The sequence below is a fragment of the Olea europaea genome, unplaced genomic scaffold (genome assembly GCF_002742605.1).
Source record: "Olea europaea var. sylvestris unplaced genomic scaffold, O_europaea_v1 scaffold2897, whole genome shotgun sequence".
NCBI classification, from domain to species: domain Eukaryota; kingdom Viridiplantae; phylum Streptophyta; class Magnoliopsida; order Lamiales; family Oleaceae; genus Olea; species Olea europaea.
This window is the reverse complement of record NW_019247528.1, coordinates 23,962-42,184: the sequence shown is the minus strand read 5'-3', so window position 1 is coordinate 42,184 and position 18,223 is coordinate 23,962. Positions and strand designations below refer to the sequence as shown.

General features: G+C 33.1%; 1 protein-coding gene and 2 long non-coding RNA genes across 3 annotated transcripts; 2 read left to right on the top strand and 1 right to left on the bottom strand.

The window, feature by feature from the left end:
• Nucleotides 1–4,110: 4,110 nt before the first annotated feature.
• Nucleotides 4,111–5,571, top strand: LOC111384317 (7-deoxyloganetic acid glucosyltransferase-like). Its single transcript, XM_023008582.1, has one exon. It carries the CDS (start codon nt 4,111–4,113, stop codon nt 5,569–5,571), a length of 1,461 nt encoding a protein of 486 aa, XP_022864350.1.
• A 7,893-nt stretch (nt 5,572–13,464) lies between these two features.
• On the top strand, nt 13,465–14,369 carry LOC111384319. The gene is made up of 2 exons (XR_002700886.1): nt 13,465–13,678; nt 14,184–14,369. It is a non-coding gene; the product is annotated as an uncharacterized LOC111384319 (long non-coding RNA).
• A 391-nt stretch (nt 14,370–14,760) lies between these two features.
• On the bottom strand, nt 14,761–16,274 carry LOC111384320. The gene is made up of 3 exons (XR_002700887.1): nt 15,829–16,274; nt 15,314–15,434; nt 14,761–15,228 (listed from the first exon to the last, which is right to left on the bottom strand). It is a non-coding gene; the product is annotated as an uncharacterized LOC111384320 (long non-coding RNA).
• Nucleotides 16,275–18,223: the final 1,949 nt, after the last annotated feature.

The window sequence follows — 18,223 nt, the reverse complement described above, 5'->3', positions numbered from 1 at the left end:
ATTTCTTACTTGTGAAGTAAGCATCATAAATTAAAGTGTAATGACACTTAAAAGAACATGTGATATTTTGTTATAGAACAAAATATTGAAGACCCGCTAAAAAATTTCACATGGATAATTATCTGAGTATCAGTGGTTAATCTTTAACGTTCGATAATGGAATTGTTCCTTTGACTTGAGGTCATTATAGTGCCTTGTATGAGGTCAGTCATATTTTGGTGATGTTGAATATTGTTCTGCCAAGGGCCGCTAATACGGCATCATTCAGGTATGGCAATAATCATATGAAAGTTATGATTGACAAATAGAGTATTATTTACTCTTAGATAGTAAGAGATTATGATCTACATTTCATTCAATTAAGTTGATAATGAAATCTTTGACCACGGTGTACTCGTAAGTCGAAAAGAAGTTTTCGACTTATATTAACTTAATAGTAGAATGAAAGATATGATCGATAATCGATATTAACACATTTTCATATCTCGTAATTGATCGGATCATATTAACGAAGGGATTATAGTTTCACGGTAAACGAACATGTTTGGCTTTATCATACCACTTGACATTTCTCGTCATATGTGTTGCACTGACACATTATGAGATATCAATCTGGGACGGGAATGTGAATTGGTAATATATTAAAATGAGTGTTTTAATTTATCAATTTTGATTAGATTAAAATAATAATCCATGCTGTTAAATATTGTGATTGAGAGCCTAATTGGTCACACATGAAAAGAGAACTAGAAAATTCTGATTTACCAATTAATTAATTTAACAACGTTGAATAAATTAATTAGATTGCTTATTTATATGCTCGAATTAATTAATTAGATTAATTAATTCATGGACCGAATTTAATTGAATAAGTTAATTAAATATTGGATTGGGTCAGCAGGCGGGCCAAACCCGTTTGGGCTTATATAAATAAGTGGTTAAGGTTCAAAATTTGTAGAGAATTTTTCATTATCCACGCTAGCACAAGAAAATAAACACACTTGTTCTTTCTCAATCTTGTTCCCTGTGTAGATTTTCATTGGAGGTTGAGCAATTGGATAACTGTGGGTGGCAGATCAAAATTGATGGAACAAAAAAATAATAAATAAGTTCGCAGATTTCAACAAATGTATAATTTCTATTACAGTTTTTATCTAAACATAAAGCAAGTCTTTGATGGAAATTGAAATTTGTTTTATTTTCTACTGTGCATGATTAAGTAAATTCCCCACAAGAACTTGGCTCTAATCATGTTCTATTGGATTCAATTGCCATGAAAGACAACCAAATTGTGTGTATTAGCTTTCTTGTTCAAAATATCTATCTCGAATTTGGTTTTCAATAAAAAATAATAATAATAAGTGAACAAACAAATGGCTGGAAGCTTATGAACGAGATTTACCAAACCACAGTCACACTAATGATGAAGTTGCTAGCAAGTTCAGATACGCATGTGTATAAGAAATAGATGAATGGAATTGTTAATTGTATAAAACGGTACTCTTTACGACATGAAAATTATTAAAACAATAATAAGTCAATAGTATTTATTATAAGAAAAGAAGGAAATTTTTTTTATTATTTGTTAGTATCTTATCAAAACAAAAAAAATATATAAAAAGAATAAAATTTTGAAAGTGATAGCAACGGCTTCTCATCGGTGAGTATTCAGTGATTCTTGACAATATTTCAATGAAATTGTGTCGTCGGTAATTGTTGACCAAAATTTGTTGGTATTCACCAACTATATCAATGTCGAGCATTTATTTTAATCTGAATTACCAATAATTATACAATCAACATCACAATAGCTTCTGTCAACATCGTTTATGAAGTTGTATCAATAATCGTCGATACACATACTGTTGATGATCACTGATGAAATTTTCTCATTCATGATATGAAAATTTACACTCTTCCAGAAATTGGGAGTTTAATGTGTTGGGCCATAACTTATAATTGACAATGTCGATCCAAAGTAAATAGACCATAATGCGTACCTTGTATAATTTATGTGGAGGCTATTTTCGGAAGTGAAATTATTACAAGCAATTCATTTAACAATTGGATTTTATTTTATTTTATTTTTTTACATCTTTTACAATAGGATTGAGTGTGATATAATTTTTTTATAAATAAACAAGCAAAAGAACAAATATCAGCAATATTACCTGATTAAAAAAAGTAAATGCGTGATAAACTGCTAGATAATATGAAAATTAAACTTATAACTGGAGTCTAGATTTAAAATTTTAATTATTCAAATACTCCATATAATAAATAAGAAAGTGCTATATGTACATAATTGTCTACATAATGGTATCCATAATTACACGTGGTATTGGATCCAACTTTTAATTCAAATCTCACACTTGCACATCAACAACCGAATGATTACCACATTACATTATGGACACCATAATATTCAATAATTATGTACAAGTAGAATTTTTCTAATAAATAAAGAAATTTGAGCAATCGGTACATTACAAATACTTGATGATATTAAAAAGGTTGAAATTGGAAGCTTGCAAAAATCCATTTTCATCCTTCCATTGAAACTAAGCGTGCAACATTCGTATCCTTGGAGAAACCTTAATATTTATCTCAGAATCAACTGGAAGAGGAAATTGCATACTTCTTGCTTCGTGATCTTAAGGGGATTATTGTACGCCCTTCGTCCTCATTGAACCTGATTATTCTTCAAAGTCTCTACGTTTGATTGTAATCATGAAATTTGCATGGAAATAATTCCCTAGAATTTATTTTTATAAAAATTGTTAATTAAATGTGTTTGATTGATTTAATTTTCAACCTAGAAAATATTATACTTGTCCATTTTTTATTGGTGGGTTAATGAGAGATAGTGGATAAATAAGATAGAAAGAAAGAGAGTGAATTCCATGGAAAATAAAAACTCTTCTTAAAGAAAATATTTTTCTTAATTTTGAGGAAATATGGTTACGTAATCAAAAGTGGGAAAATATTTTTCATGAAAAAAATGGCAATCAAACAGCACAAAAGTATGAGTTTTAGTAGAAAAAATACATTTTCCATGAAAAATATAAATAATCAAACGCACTCTAATATAAAAATGTTTGGCCATGTCCACAATTCAGAGACTGGAGCAATTAGTTCCATTATCTTCTTCTTACAGAAGTGGAAAACTTGTTTTAGGTAGGCGAATCATCTCAAATCGCTTGTTGCTCATGCCAAAACAATAAATAAATGTCTACGCCCACCAATAATAAGTTTCATTCATGTAAGCTGGTCTACCATAACTAGTGGCGTCATTAATTTTTCTCTAGAATTTGTACTCGAGTTATATACCTCGATTTTATTTTTTGATAAATTACTGCTTTAATGTCAAGTTCAACAAATGAAAAATCAAGAAAAAACTAGATCGAAAATTATTAATTAAAAGAACAATTATTCCAAATTGAAAACCAAATATGATTGCCAAAAATTATAGCCTCTTTCAAAAACTGTTCTACAATAAGCAAAAGTAAAAGCTATGCCAGACCGACCCTAAATCAAATTAACAGCATACCTATTAATACAAGAGGAGAATTGACGGGTGTGTGTTACAATTAATATTTGGAATTGGGCCACAATTTGTAAACCAAATGTAAATGGGCCGTAAATAAAAGTACTGTATATCTATATTTTCCAAGAATTATTCTGAGTGTAACACTGAGTTTGACAGCCCACTCGCATTAGTGGGCCTCGCGATTGTTTTAATCGTGGGACTCGCTCATGTGATGTGAGAGGGCTGTCAAAGATGATATCAAAAAGAGTGTAAGTGTAGTATATTTGATTTTCCAATGTCATACAAAAATAATTTATTTCGAGAATTACTCTCTGCGGGTTTTTTCGTAGTTGAGTTCTGCTTCCGCTGGATTTGAGATGTCATCAAATTTAATGTCTTTTTCTGGCATTTTACTAAGACCTTACTACTTAATGCTAAGGTGTTGCCAAAAGTGTGATCCCACAAAAGGCCATGAGTTAAGCTAACCACATACATGTCCTTTGTATGAGGCATTATTTTGCGTCTAATATATATTGAATCAAGATTTCACTTGGAATTGAATCAGATGAAAAGTACTTTACATGGAAAGAGAGTGTTTCCCTCCTCCTCCTCATCCTCATGTAATAGTTTTTCCATTTCCAGTACACAGCCATGTTCATGTTATGCTAAATCTAGCTGAGATCCTCTCCCTTCATGGCTTCCATATCACATTTTTCATCACCGAATATACACGTAAAAGTTGTTATTTTAGAGAAATTTCTTCTCATTTTGCACGTTATCTCGGTTTTCATTTCCAGACAATTTCAGATGGTTTGCCCTTCAACCATCCAAGAACAGGTGACAAAGTCGCTGAACTGTTTAACTCCATAGATTCTACAACAAAACCACAGTTTAAGGAGGTGCTGAAATCAGGGCTCGTAACTCGTGATGGCAGGCCTCCTATAACTTGCGTAATTGCTGATGGAATTATGTGCTTTACAATTGATATCGCAAAGGAATTCCAACTTCCTACCATTCTCTTTCGTCCATTCAGTGCAAGCTGCTTTTGGTCTTTATTTTGTGTCCCTAAGCTCATAGATGCTCTCGAGCTTCCATTAAAAGGAGACTACAACATGGACAAATTAGTGTCAAATGTGCCAGGAATGGAGGGCTTTCTTAGGCTCCGGGATCTTCCAAGTTTCTGTCGTGCAAATGATCTATCAGATCCTAAACTTCAACATGTTGTGTCTGAGACTCATCGTGCTGCCAGCGGCTATGGCCTAATACTGAACACGTTTGAAGAACTAGAAGAGTTCTCATTAGCCCATATTCGCACTAAATTTCAAAATGTGTATACAATTGGACCCTTACATGCCAGCTTGAAAACAAAGACAACGTTGCAGATGCGATCATCTAGTGGACTCAAGGAAGAGGAAAGTAAATGCATGGCATGGTTAGATGATCAGGCATTGAAATCTGTAGTTTATGTGAGTTTTGGAAACATGACAGTGTTGGATATACACCAGTTGATGGAGTTTTGGCATGGTTTGGTGAATAGCGGGAAGCCCTTTTTGTTGGTCATTCCGGCTAACCTGATTTCCGAGGAGTTCCAGGTTCCAAGAGTCCATTTTGAGGGCACTAAACAAAGGGGAAAAGCGGTGAATTGGGCGCCACAAGAGGAAGCTCTTGCCCACCCGGCCATAGGCGGGTTTTTGACACATAGTGGATGGAATTCTACTCTTGAGAGTATTTGTGAAGGAGTACCAATGATATGTTGGCCATTTTATGCTGATCAGCAAGTGAATAGCAGACTGGTAGGGGAGGTGTGGAAGATTGGATTGGACATGAAGGATATTTGTGACAGAGTCATAGTGGAGAAAATGGTGAAAGAATTGCTGGATGTGAGAAGGGAGGATTTTATGAAATCGGCTAATCAAATGGCAAGATTGGCAAGAAAATCAGTGAGTCAAGGAGGGACATCCTACTGTAATTTGAATCGTTTGATTGAGGACATAAAATCAATGAATTGTTTGATTCAGGATATCCCAAAATCCAACTATTAACAAAATGTAAATTTCAATCACCACTTCACAAAATGTAACACTTATATTCAAATGTTTGAATTTTGATGTATGATCTTTATTTTCCTTTTACAGTTGACATACAAACACAATATCGTACATATAGGCACATGTCAAAGTTAGGAAGAGACTTAAAACCCACGACACCACACGGGAAATCTATACACCAAACACGCACAAGGACAAAAATGTCCACAAATAACTCCACGCACATATATAATCACTTATGCACGTATATTCTATCAAACAAATTCAAATTGCATAAGAAGCTTCACATACTTGTACTTATCCCTTCTGCAATTTTGAGTTGGAATTACACGGATATCTTGTCTCAATTCTAATATCGATAGGCACTTTTGGCCTTCAAAGTCATCCTTATCTGACATTTCATTCTCATGAGAATTAAGCTAGTATGCCAGATGAATTATGCCCACCCAGGTGATCAACTCTCACATTGGCATGGGACCCGCACCAACCTCATTTGAATAAAAAATGTAAAAATGACACTCATCCACCCAGACTGTGAGTGTAGGTCAACTAAGGTGTCAAATTCATTTGGGCAAACCAGCATGATTGTTCTGGCGAACTTCAGTCCGAAGTAGAGCCAGTTTTGGAACTGTTAATGGTTATTCAAAAACCTCATACCGTTTTATAATTAATCCAGTTGTCCTTGAGTATCTTGTTTTCTTCATCACAATATCACTAGACTCTCCAACAATTCCTACCTGAGTATAAATAAGTCTGCAAGCCTAGTAACATCTGACATAAGATATTCAATACACAGCCATTTACAATAGCCCCTGTTTGATTTTGATTCTTCAAAAATCTCTTCTCCCCTACACTTATTTTCAACCACATATTCTTTAAAAAGAAAAATCATGTCCATAACATTTCCTACCTTTTAATTACACATTCGCCAAAAAAATAATTATCAAAATATCAAAGTCAAATAAGAGCTATAATCTACTTTAAATAAACCCAAATATAGCCCTTGTTTGAGCCCCATTATGGAGAAAAAATATATTTATAAATAGTGTTTTTTTGGAGAGTGTATGATTAAGAAGCAAGAAATTTTTTTTGATTTACATATAAAATTATTTTTATTGAAAAATGTGTGATTTAAAATGAATTTTGAAAAAAGTGAGTGTTTGGAAATATAGTGCTGAAACGAGGTCATAATTTGGACCCCCAAGATAGCATTCATCTACTGGTCGTAAGCTAATATTTTATTGTCCTTTCTACTAGGGCACACGATCACAACTTAGCATATGCACAAAAGTTTGAGAGGGACGTACATCAGGTCATATAGAATGTAAAGAATATTAAGTTAGTAGTCGGACAAGCATTTTTTTAATGATTGTGGGTGTCCGAACAAGTTTACTCACAGCTCGACTAATTTCATGGAGCCCTAACGTTTACAGTCGGATACTCATCTTATTGGTTCTAAGGAGACTCGAACTGGTGTTTATTGGGAAACAAACCCAAGACCTGACCACTGAACTACTCCTCAGGGTTCAGAGAAGCATACAAATAAAACATTAGCCTCAGTTCAAAAGCCAAAAAATTAAATAAAAAAGAGTCTGATCAACTTGGGCACATCCCGCGATTTACCTCCCTGACCTGCTGAGGGGCTGGAAGTTCGGGACGAGGATATAGTCTGGCGTAAGTTGGGACACCTCGTTAAAAAAATAAAATAAAATAAAATAAAAATAAAAAAACCTTATGATGGGAGAGGTTGAAAAGGGGGTTTAGCAGTAGATCTTTCATAAAATCCTCAATAAAGTGATTGATGTGTTGCCGCCGTCCCATCCAGCCAATCGGGTCAATTCTAAACCTTTTTTTGTCAATATAAGCAACAAAAATGGTAGGTATTAACATTAAGTGCTTATAATTGATTAACACACTTGACAAGAGGCTTCAGCCATGCAAATGAGGCCACGTATTCTTTTCATCATATGATCTGCATTCACTCTATTTTATTATAAAAGCTCACAAAATATACCATCCAAAAGATAATTTAAGTTTAAACTCTCAAACTATAATTTTGCTATCCTTATTGTTATTATCACAAATTTCCCCAAAGTCAACCCCCTTTTTATATTGGAGGCTCGCGTCTATAGCACTCCACGCCTTTACATATTATTCCAATTGATTTGACTGTCGGAGTACGCACAGTAAACTCTACCACCACTGAAAGAAATCATGTGTGGCTAACGGTTTGTCCAAGTATGCAGGTATTAGACTTACATGGACACGAGGAACTTTGGGATCTATTGCGCACGTTAGATGTACAAAATTCAAGGTCAATGCCATCCTTCACCCATGAATACAATCGCCTGGTTAATAGGATGGTGAATAGATGAAATGCAAAGAGATTACATGGAATTCAGTCGATTTAGAAATTAATGGTGTTGTCCAGAATATTAATCCCAAACAAATTCCAAACAAATTCCAAACCTACCTTATTGAAGTTATAAGGTACAAATGAAAGGTTTTTGTAAAGTCTTAAAAAAAAAAAAAAAAATGGAAGGTTTGAACCCTAGCTGTAATTATCCCTTACACATTTCGTTAAATGTCACATTAGTACCATTTAAATTGATATTTTAATATCGATTATGCTAAATAACATTACTCTTAAATACATTGATATAAGACTTACTTTATTAACTTTATCATTTATTTTACATCACTTTAATATCTAATAGAAATAAATACAAGTATTACACTTAGGGTAAAAAAAAAAAAAAAAATGGAAGGTTTGAACCCTAGCTGTAATTATCCCTTACACATTTCGTTAAATGTCACATTAGTACCATTTAAATTGATATTTTAATATCGATTATGCTAAATAACATTACTCTTAAATACATTGATATAAGACTTACTTTATTAACTTTATCATTTATTTTACATCACTTTAATATCTAATAGAAATAAATACAAGTATTACACTTAGGGATGTAAACGAGTCAAGCCAAGTCGGTTCAGGAGTCGAAATTTTAGGCTCGGACTCAACTCGAGTAAAATGATCGAGCCTTTTTTGGGGGGGGGGGGGCCAAAAAAAAAAGGCTCGAGCTGAGCCGAGTAGGCTCGATTTTTTGCTGAATTTTTTTTCTCTCTATAAACATGTTTGGCAGCAACCTACTACCTAAAATAGGCAGCAGCACTCTGCCTTTAAAAAATATATATATTTTTCTATATATAAATATAGACTTGTAAGCTCGAGCCGGCGAGCCACACAAGCTAGCTCGGGCTTTGCCCGACACCCCAAAATGAGGCTCGGCCCGAGCCTCGAGTCAGACGGGCTGGAACTTTTTTTGAACCGAGCCATGAGCTGCTCGACCGGACGAGCCCGATTGCTATCCCTAATTATACTGCATTAGATTGGGGTTACGCCGCATAAGAAGTATTTATAAGTAACGAAAAATTAAAAAATATATTCTTATAAGAATTTTTTACTTATATTTTCTTTAGGTAAATTTTTCTTACTCGGAAGTTCTCTCCTTTTTTTTCACCTTTAAGTAATTTGTTTACATGTAAGTAAATTTTGTATCTTAAAAGTGACATTTTACTTATAACTAACTTTTTAATTATAAGTAATATTTCATATGTAAGTGAATTTTTTTAAAGTATAAGTCACTTTTTATATTTATTAAAAAAAATATCTGATAAGTGAATTTTTTTAGTTATTAGTAGTATTTTCACTTAGAAGAAATTGTTTTACATAAAATTGAATTTTTGTCTCAGAAATAACTTTTTAATCATAAACTTTTTGGTTATAATGTAAATTTTTATTTGTGATTGATTTTTTGGTTATAAGCTATTTAGCTTATTAATAGACTTTTTACTTATATTTGGATTTTTTTTATTTCCAAGAAGTATTTTACTTATGGGCAATTTTTAAATAGGTGATTATTTTGTCTTATAAGTAATCTTTTACTTATCGATAAACATTTTAGTTAGAAAGTTTTTTTTTTTTTTTTAACTTATAAGTGATTTTTCTACTCATATAAGCATTTTACAATTTACGTTAATTTTACTCATTGTACTCATAAATGAATTTTTTACTCCTAAGTTAAATTTCGTTACATATAGTTAATTTTTTCATTTAAAAATGAATTTTTCACTTATAAGTGGACTTTACTTATAATTGAATTTTTGCTTTCTCAAATCTTATTTATGAAGTAAATAGATGTAATTCAAGATAACTAATATATTCTTAATTCATAAATTGGAGAATAAATTATACAAAAGAAACCCAACCCACACATATTATACAGTTGGATAATTATATATGTACTGGGGAGGGGGTTTACCGAATGGTGTCCCCCCTCTGACAATGTATGGCAGGCTCGTGCATGAATTTAAAATTGACAGTACGTGGTCCCCACTCCTATTGTGAGTAGTTGGTAAAAAGATTTGATACGTATAGTATTGTCCATATACAATTTAATAGAGGACGATAAACAACATAGATTAATTTAAATCAGGCACTAATTATACCAAGTACCAAAAATAAGGATTAGATATTATTTTAATCCTATATAATTTAATACGGCTCGCCAACCATGCCTCTAAAATCCTAGAGGATGGTTGATGTAGCAGAAAGATGAGAGTTAAATTATCTAATAAAGTTAGAATACATTTATAAACACTGGACAAAGTGTTTCCAACGTTCACATTATGAGTTGAGATCTACTTTTCAATTCTTGTTATTCACACAATTAAGTACTGACACATCATTTTTAAATTAACATGTTATCTCAAATTTACCCACATTAATTTCACCACTATCCCATCAAATTAATAACATATTAATTTAAAATGATGTGTAAATAATTAATTAAGCAGATAACAAAAATTGAACATCAAATTTCAACTCCCCTCATGGAGCAATGAGCTTAAATCTAGATTAGCGAATAGAATAATGCTATATCTGCTTACTAGAGACGGTCACCTATCTATGTGGTACATACTATGAAATGATAAGGTAAATTAAAGGGAAAATTACCTCAATCCTTAAATTTTAAATTTCAAATATCAGGTATTAACAAATTATTTTTTTTTTTCAAAAATCAAGTCATAAGTATTGTTTTAAATTTAAAAACATATTTTACACACCACTGCAATCTTATCCATGCCCACTTTATATACATCACCCATGCCCACGAGACTAATTAACAATGGGAATGAAGATATTAAAATTATAATAATTGTATACTTTAAAGTTTAATCCCCATTACAATCATACCTGCCCCACTGTATATCACCCCCGCCAACGAAACTAATTATGAGAATCAAAATATTAAATTATACTAATTAGTCCCGTAGGCATAATCTTGAGCTTTACGAACCTAATGCCAAGTAAATATTTATTATTGAGTTATAAATTTATAAAACAAGAAGCAGTCTTTCATTTTATTGAGGAGAAAGCCGCCCCCCATTTCATTTCGAGCGAAGTCTCCGGCCTTCCCGTTATGACTTAGAGCATCTCTCATGTCTTATAAGTTACTTGCGAATGAATGGCGGGGAATCTGACACGTATAGATATACGGGAAATGATCTATTGGATATCGGTGACATGGCACACAAATTAATTGATGAATCAATTGGTGCGTCATGTTATCGGAGTTTAACATAAGCTAAGCACCGGTGCCCATTAAAACATTTTCCATATATATAAAGTCTGTAATGGGGTGTATAATATGTCCTTAAATTTTAAATAATAAAAAATTTAGACCCTGTTGGTACATATTAATGTAAAAATGAGAATGAAAAATATAGTCGTAACGGGTCCCACACAAGAGATAGAAATTCAAATATGGGGACTTGATGTGATGGATAACATTCATATTTTTCATTTTAATGGGCAAATAACGGGAAACAAACGGGGGCTTAATAATAACGGATTTTTGGGCAATTTACAAAAATACCTTTAAAATTAGAGGTCTTTTGAAAAATCATATGAAAAATTTTTTGGAAGTAAAAAATGCTGCGTGATACTAAAAAGTGACACAATGTCACTTTTTATATAAAAATTGTAACTTTTTAATTAAAAAAAATGACTTAATGTCAATGTCACTTTTAAAAGTTAAGTGTCACTTTTTATTAAAATAACAACATACAATATCATTTTTATTAAAAATTGATCTTTGCTATTAAAAAAATGATAAAAATCAATAAGGTGACTGAAAAAAGTGACAAATAGTAGAAAAAAGTGACAAAAATTTAAGAAAGTGACTAATTCAAAAAAAGTGACACAAATTAAAAAAGTTTGATTAAAAAAAGTGACAGAAAATAAAAAAGTGACAAACACTCAAAAAGTAACAAAATTAAAAAAAAAATGACAAAAGAAAACTGACACAAATTTTTTTTTAAAAAAAGTGACAAATACTCAGAAAATTGACTTTCTTTTCTTAAAAAAAATAACTAAATAAGTATTTTTTTTCTTTTAATTCTATTTTGACGTTACTCCTTTTAACTTATTTACAGGCTATATTTCGACACGTGTTGGGTGACATTTTTGTTATTGTTTCGAAGTATTTACGACAAATTTTGAAATTTATCTTTCGAATTTGAAAATCGATAAACGACGATTTCATAATAACAAGTCAAAATGGTCATAAGAAATGGACTTAATAATTATATGGTTTAATTTGTGTTCGATATTTCACGAGAGATAATTTTTGACATTTAGACTTTATCCATAACATATTTATCATGACCTTATTACAAGCTTTCTAATAAATTTTGATTCACTCAAAATGGATAATTAATACGTAAAATGTTTGCCACTTACTACTACATTTGATAAATAAAAATATAGTGCTCCAACAAACATACACGATAAAAAATAGCTGCACTAACCACATTGAACATGGGCCAAAAAATAGCTCAGAAATACAACATGAGAACCCAATTCACTCACCTAAACAAATCCCAATACTTTGATCGCCGGGTTTCATCCTGGAGGTTGCGAAAACCAGCAGTCCAATCTAAAGTTTCTTAAATTTCGCAACTAGGGTTCCTCCTTCTTCAGCTGGATCCTCAAACTTCTGAGAATTGCATTGCCGGGGGAAAAATTTTGGAAAAAAGAAACATCAGAACTCAAATGAGAGAATTGGAGGAGAAAGAGAGGCCTCGTTGATTGCCTTACATATAATCAGCTGTCTCCTATTAAATAGCGAGGTTACATTTCGAGAACAAGATGAAGTGTTAGATGGAATAGAAGAGAGGAAGGTATTTAATCGCGGTGATTTTTTATTAAATCGCCTTCATCTTCGTCATTGAGGATTAGGATTTTGATGTCTATACAAATGACTCCTTTTCATCAATTTTCGGCGTTTATGTACGTATTATTTATTGTTAAATAAAAGGATTGCTGAAAATTAATTAATTAGGTGCATTATTCAATTTTGTTGCTTTTGGGCAGTATTGAACCTAATTTCCCCTATTTGAAATGCAGGATTTTTCTCAAAATCAAAGCCCATTAAACCAGCTCAAACCCAAACCTATATATATATATACACACACACGCACGCACGCACGCACATATCCATCCCCTTATGCGATCTGCCTCTACGTCTCTCTCACCATCTCTACTCTGTTTAGTACATGCCGGAATACCAAACTGCTCTCCATCGTTTCAAGGTAGGAGTTGGATTTATGGGATGATTATTTGGGTTAATTGTTCGAAGACACACTGAACTTTGCATAAGGATACGTTTCACTCACTAAACTTTAGTTTGCACCCCATTACTTATTGAACTTTGAAAAGTTGTACTCCATCACTCACCCAGTAACTTACGTCTAGCCCAATTGCCTACGTGGATAACAGTTTGCACATGCGGCCGTTAAGTTGCTCCCTCTCAAAAATGAATTGCCAAGTCACTAATACCAAACCCCAAACAGGCAATTCAAATTCCAGGCGGGAGATGAAAACTTCATTCCAGAACGAGATCTTCATCTCTCAAACCAGAGTTTCCCAAATCCAAGTCAGCCCTAAACCCCAAATTCAAAATTAATTCGAAACTGAAGGCTCCCAAAAGGCGATTCTTTGAAACCGTTGACATGGAGAGAACAAATGGAGGTAATTCAGAAAAATGTTTCATTTTATATTTTAATATCACTGTCTTTGTACTGCAACTAAGATTTTCGAAGCATTTCCTTTTGTTGTTCAAGGCTTTGATTTTGTTGTTCGAGGTTCCGGTTGTTCAAGGCTCTGGTAATTCAGGAAAATGTCCCCTTTTGTTGTTCAAGACTCCGATTTTCAATTTCAAATTTTTCTAAGATTATCGTAGCATTTATTCTTGTTTATAGGTTAAAATGACCAGTAGTTAAGCTAAATAACTATAAAGTTTATGCTTAAATTTTCTATGTAATTGAACCGCAAGAGTTAAGAAACGGGATATAGTGTTCAGTTTTATTTTCTATGTGAATGACCAGTAGTTTTATTTTTGTTCTATGTTATTGAAAGCTCAAGTATAGGATTACAGGATAGAGTGTTCAGTTTTTCTGACTGTTTTTATTCTTTATTTGATTGCCATTATTTTTTTTTACAATCGATAGTTCCTAATCATGGAATTTATACACAGGAAACGTTCAGTTCGAATCACTTCGAGATGTCCCTCGACTTAACCATCTGAAAGGGTAAAGGAGACACGGAAAGGGCATCTATTTCACCTGTCTACTTGAGAAGAAGAATTAGCTTTAAATTTCATGGCTTTGTAATACAGAATAAAATATTCATGCTTAACATTTTATTATTGTTGATGTTAAAACTGGTGAATTTTTCCTATTCTTAAAATTTGACGTTGCCATGTAATGGAGCCTATGAATGGTTTAATTAGTTTAAATAAGTGTTTAATTACTTAAAAATGACTGAGGTTGATCACCATACAGTTTCATTAGTTTAAATATGTGTTCAAAAGCATCCGTGAATTGTACTGCCGCATTAAGCATCATATAAGTAGTATTCCATTGCATTTGCTTAATCAAGTACTAAACATCCCTCAGTAGTGATTCCAACTTGTTGAGCACTCTCATTTAGTTTTCCTTATATTGCTTGTGAACTTCCAGCGTGAAATTGTAATGTACATATTGTATTGGCCAAGTAAAAATAGAAGAAGAAAAACTGAATATTCAGCAGTTATTTGAGTGCAAAGATCTCAGTTAGTATGCTTGTGAACTAGTCTCTGGTTAATATGTAACGAAACTTTACAACATATGTAAAGAGAGAAAAAACCACATCAAAAACTACACAAACACGACATTCAATATCCTTGCATTCCTAAATGGCGCTTCTGCTCTTTCTGCCTTCACAATAATAAAGAAAACCAGCAACAACAGTTTCACTCACTTCATCCCTTATTCCCTCAAACAGAAAGCAACACCAGTACAAAAACCACATCAAAAACTACACAAACACGGCACCCATCACTGCCTTCAAAAGTTAGATGTTCAATCACAAAGAACACATCAAAAACTACACAAACATGAACCATGATGCCTTCAAAAATTAGATATCCAAGTTCATACTAGCTTCAAAATTTTGATTGCTGCTCGATGCCCGGAGTTAGTATGAATTCAAATCTATAAACTTCCTCGTGTGCTTGGCTCGAGCCAACTCTATTCCTTCAACTGGGGATAAATTTTCCGTCCATAAAAAAAAATTAAAAAAAAAACTTATTAAGCAACTTATAATCTCAATAAATTACACACATACCTAAATAATATCATAAGTACTTAATTCAATTCCCTCTGTGACATTTTGTCAAGTAGCATATCATCTTCACTAGAGCATATATCTTTATTGGAATCATTGAATTCAGTGTCATCCTTCGTATCTGTCGCATCAACAAGAAACTGAAAACGATGAGCAACATTTTCGTATGTACTTTGCTTTATTTGTTTTACTAAACTAATATTTATGGATAATACCCATATCAAATAAACCAAGCGCAAGAAAATTAAGTTAGCACATTGTTGATAATGAGGTTTCCCCATAACTACGATGCAATTATACTAAATGGTATACAATAATAATATGAACCATAGAAAACTAGGAAAGGAAAATATATTATTTAACAGACAACTACATTAAAATTCAAGCAGTACACAGGAAAAAAGAATAAACTAAAAAAAAAAAAAAAGACAAAACAAAACAAACGAAACAACCAAGATCGTGCAATCAGGTGCCTATTAAAAACGAAGAAACCATAAATAAATTTTAGGATTTACCTCGATTCTCTTCCTCCATGTGCGCTTCTTGAAAAACCCAGTATTGGTGGTTGGTTGGTTGTGGACATCAACGGCGACGGACGTTCGGTTAGGGTTCACCTTTAACAGTGCAATTGTTCGATCTTTTTTGGGCGGGTGAGATTCTAGATCGTGATTTCACTTTTGAGGTAAGTTGTGTTTGTTATCGAAGTTGGGGGTTAGGATTGAATTGGATTTGGGAAATTCTGGTTTGAGAGATGAAGATCTCGTTCTGGAATGAAGTTTTCATCTCGCGCCTTCAGTTTGAATTGCTTGTTAGGGGTTTGGTATTAGTGACTTGGCAATTCATTATTGAGATGGACCAATTTAACGGCCACGTGTGCAAACTATTGTCCATGGAGGCAACTGGGTTAGATGGAAGTTACTGATGAGTGATGGAGTGCAATTTTTCAAAGTTCAATGAGTAATGTAGTGTAAACTAAAGTTTAGTAAGTGAAACGTGACCTTATGCAAAGTTCAATGTGTGTTCAAACAATTAACTCTGATTATTTAGATGGGTTTCTTTTTCATTTAATTTTTAGCCAAATTGGTCTTTTTTCTGTTGGATAGTGATTTTCTGTTTAAATATGTAAAACTTTTTACCCAGTTTTTAATAATTTTTACTAAATTACCCGTTTATTATGCAAAATCAAGGGAATTTGGGGTTAAAAGTTCTGTTTTATTTTATGTCTTTCTATATTGCTTCGAATTTTCTGTTTACCGTATTTGGATTGTTTAATTATTTCTGTGTAACTTATCGAGTTTATATGATGTGCACTCTCTTCAATTTAGATAGACTGTGTTGGGTGTTGAGAAATTTGGAAAAAATGGATAATTATGGTGAAGATGTGATTATCAATATCTTTTTAAGGTTGCCCATGAAAACTCTGTCAATATGTATTTCTATATTTATTTTCCAATATTACCTTTTATGGCCCAATTCCCCATAATATAAAAGACGATGCCACAGATTCCCAAATCTCTTAATCCGTCGGATCTTCTTCTAGATCTCAACACTAGCCTCCTCTTTAACCTTAAGCGTCCCCCACTACGCCTGCACTGTTATGTTGTTGATTGATGATCACATTTCTAGCTGGGGTTTGCTCTTGCCTTATGTAGAATTTGCATATAACAATTCAGTGAATCAAACAACGGGGTGCATGCCATTTTAATTGATTTACGGAGTGAAGCCTCAAACTCCCTTGACTGAAAGCTCACTACCGCTACCCAAAAGTCTCATAGGGATTGATTTTTCTAATTTCATGAAGGATACTGTGCAGAAGTTTGCTACTAAATTGCTCTTCTAACAGACAAAGCACGTGCAATTTACTATTGGTGACCAAGTTATGATCTGACTTTGGCCAGAAAGATTTTCTCCAGGGAGCTTTAGCAAGTTGGATGCTCGACGAGCTGGGTCATTCTTGATTCAGAAACAATTAGGGCTAATGCCTATGTTGTTACAATTTATAAGCTAACACATACTTTGGCTTTTAATTAAATTTTGCTACCATAGTGGTGCACGAGTTTATATCCAAATGTGTCCCTATCATGTAGCCTATCCAGAATTGACAAAAATATATTGTATGCATGGCCTTTACTTCATATGTTAGCGTGTCTCCAACAAAGTCTGTTTATTTCTTGGAACAACATTAGTCCAAAGGTCGCCACATGGTATCAAGCTATAAGAATAGCAATTGCGTTTTTCCATTTTTTTCTCTCTCTTGCGTGATTGGGTCTCTTCTACATGAAACTTGAAAGTTCCAACTCTTGGTCAATTTTACATTTTCTCTTACATTTAAATAGATAATTTCTTGCTTCCAGTCCAAAGATCGAGGTTCGGTAACTTTATATGAATCTCACTCCCCCCAAACCACCACCACGCACGCACATTTGCGAAATAAAATCCTAACTAATACTGGAGTTGTAGGAGTAGGCGCCGGTGCTCGTGGCTTATATTCCTGAAACTACACAAGTCTGAACCTAACATATTTCATTCCTCAAATATAAAAAAATTCAATCACAGAATGGCTAACTATAAGATTTAAACTGTGCACATTGCATGATTCCTTTTCAAGTTCCTCTTACTTCTCCCATCTAAATGGAGACCTCGAAATCACTTTGGCAGCATGAAAATGAAAATTGAACTTGTGTTTTAAGAATTCTCCAGAGCCAATTTTTTTTTACAATGGTTATCATACCTAGTTCCCTTTCTGACTTCTTGTTGGAGCACGTGTTTGCAAGCTCTATTATCAAGCACCTTTGAGGGTGCAAAGTTGGGGCAGAGACTAAAAGTTGAGAACTAAAAAGGAGATGAGGATAGTATTGAGTTATTTACAAAAGTAGTACATTTTAGCCCGTTTCCCAGGGAGCACGCAGA

Bases quoted from the DNA above. Each gene is read 5' to 3' on its own strand.
- LOC111384317 (XM_023008582.1), top strand. From the start codon at position 4,111: ATGGAAAGAGAGTGTTTCCCTCCTCCTCCTCATCCTCATGTAATAGTT.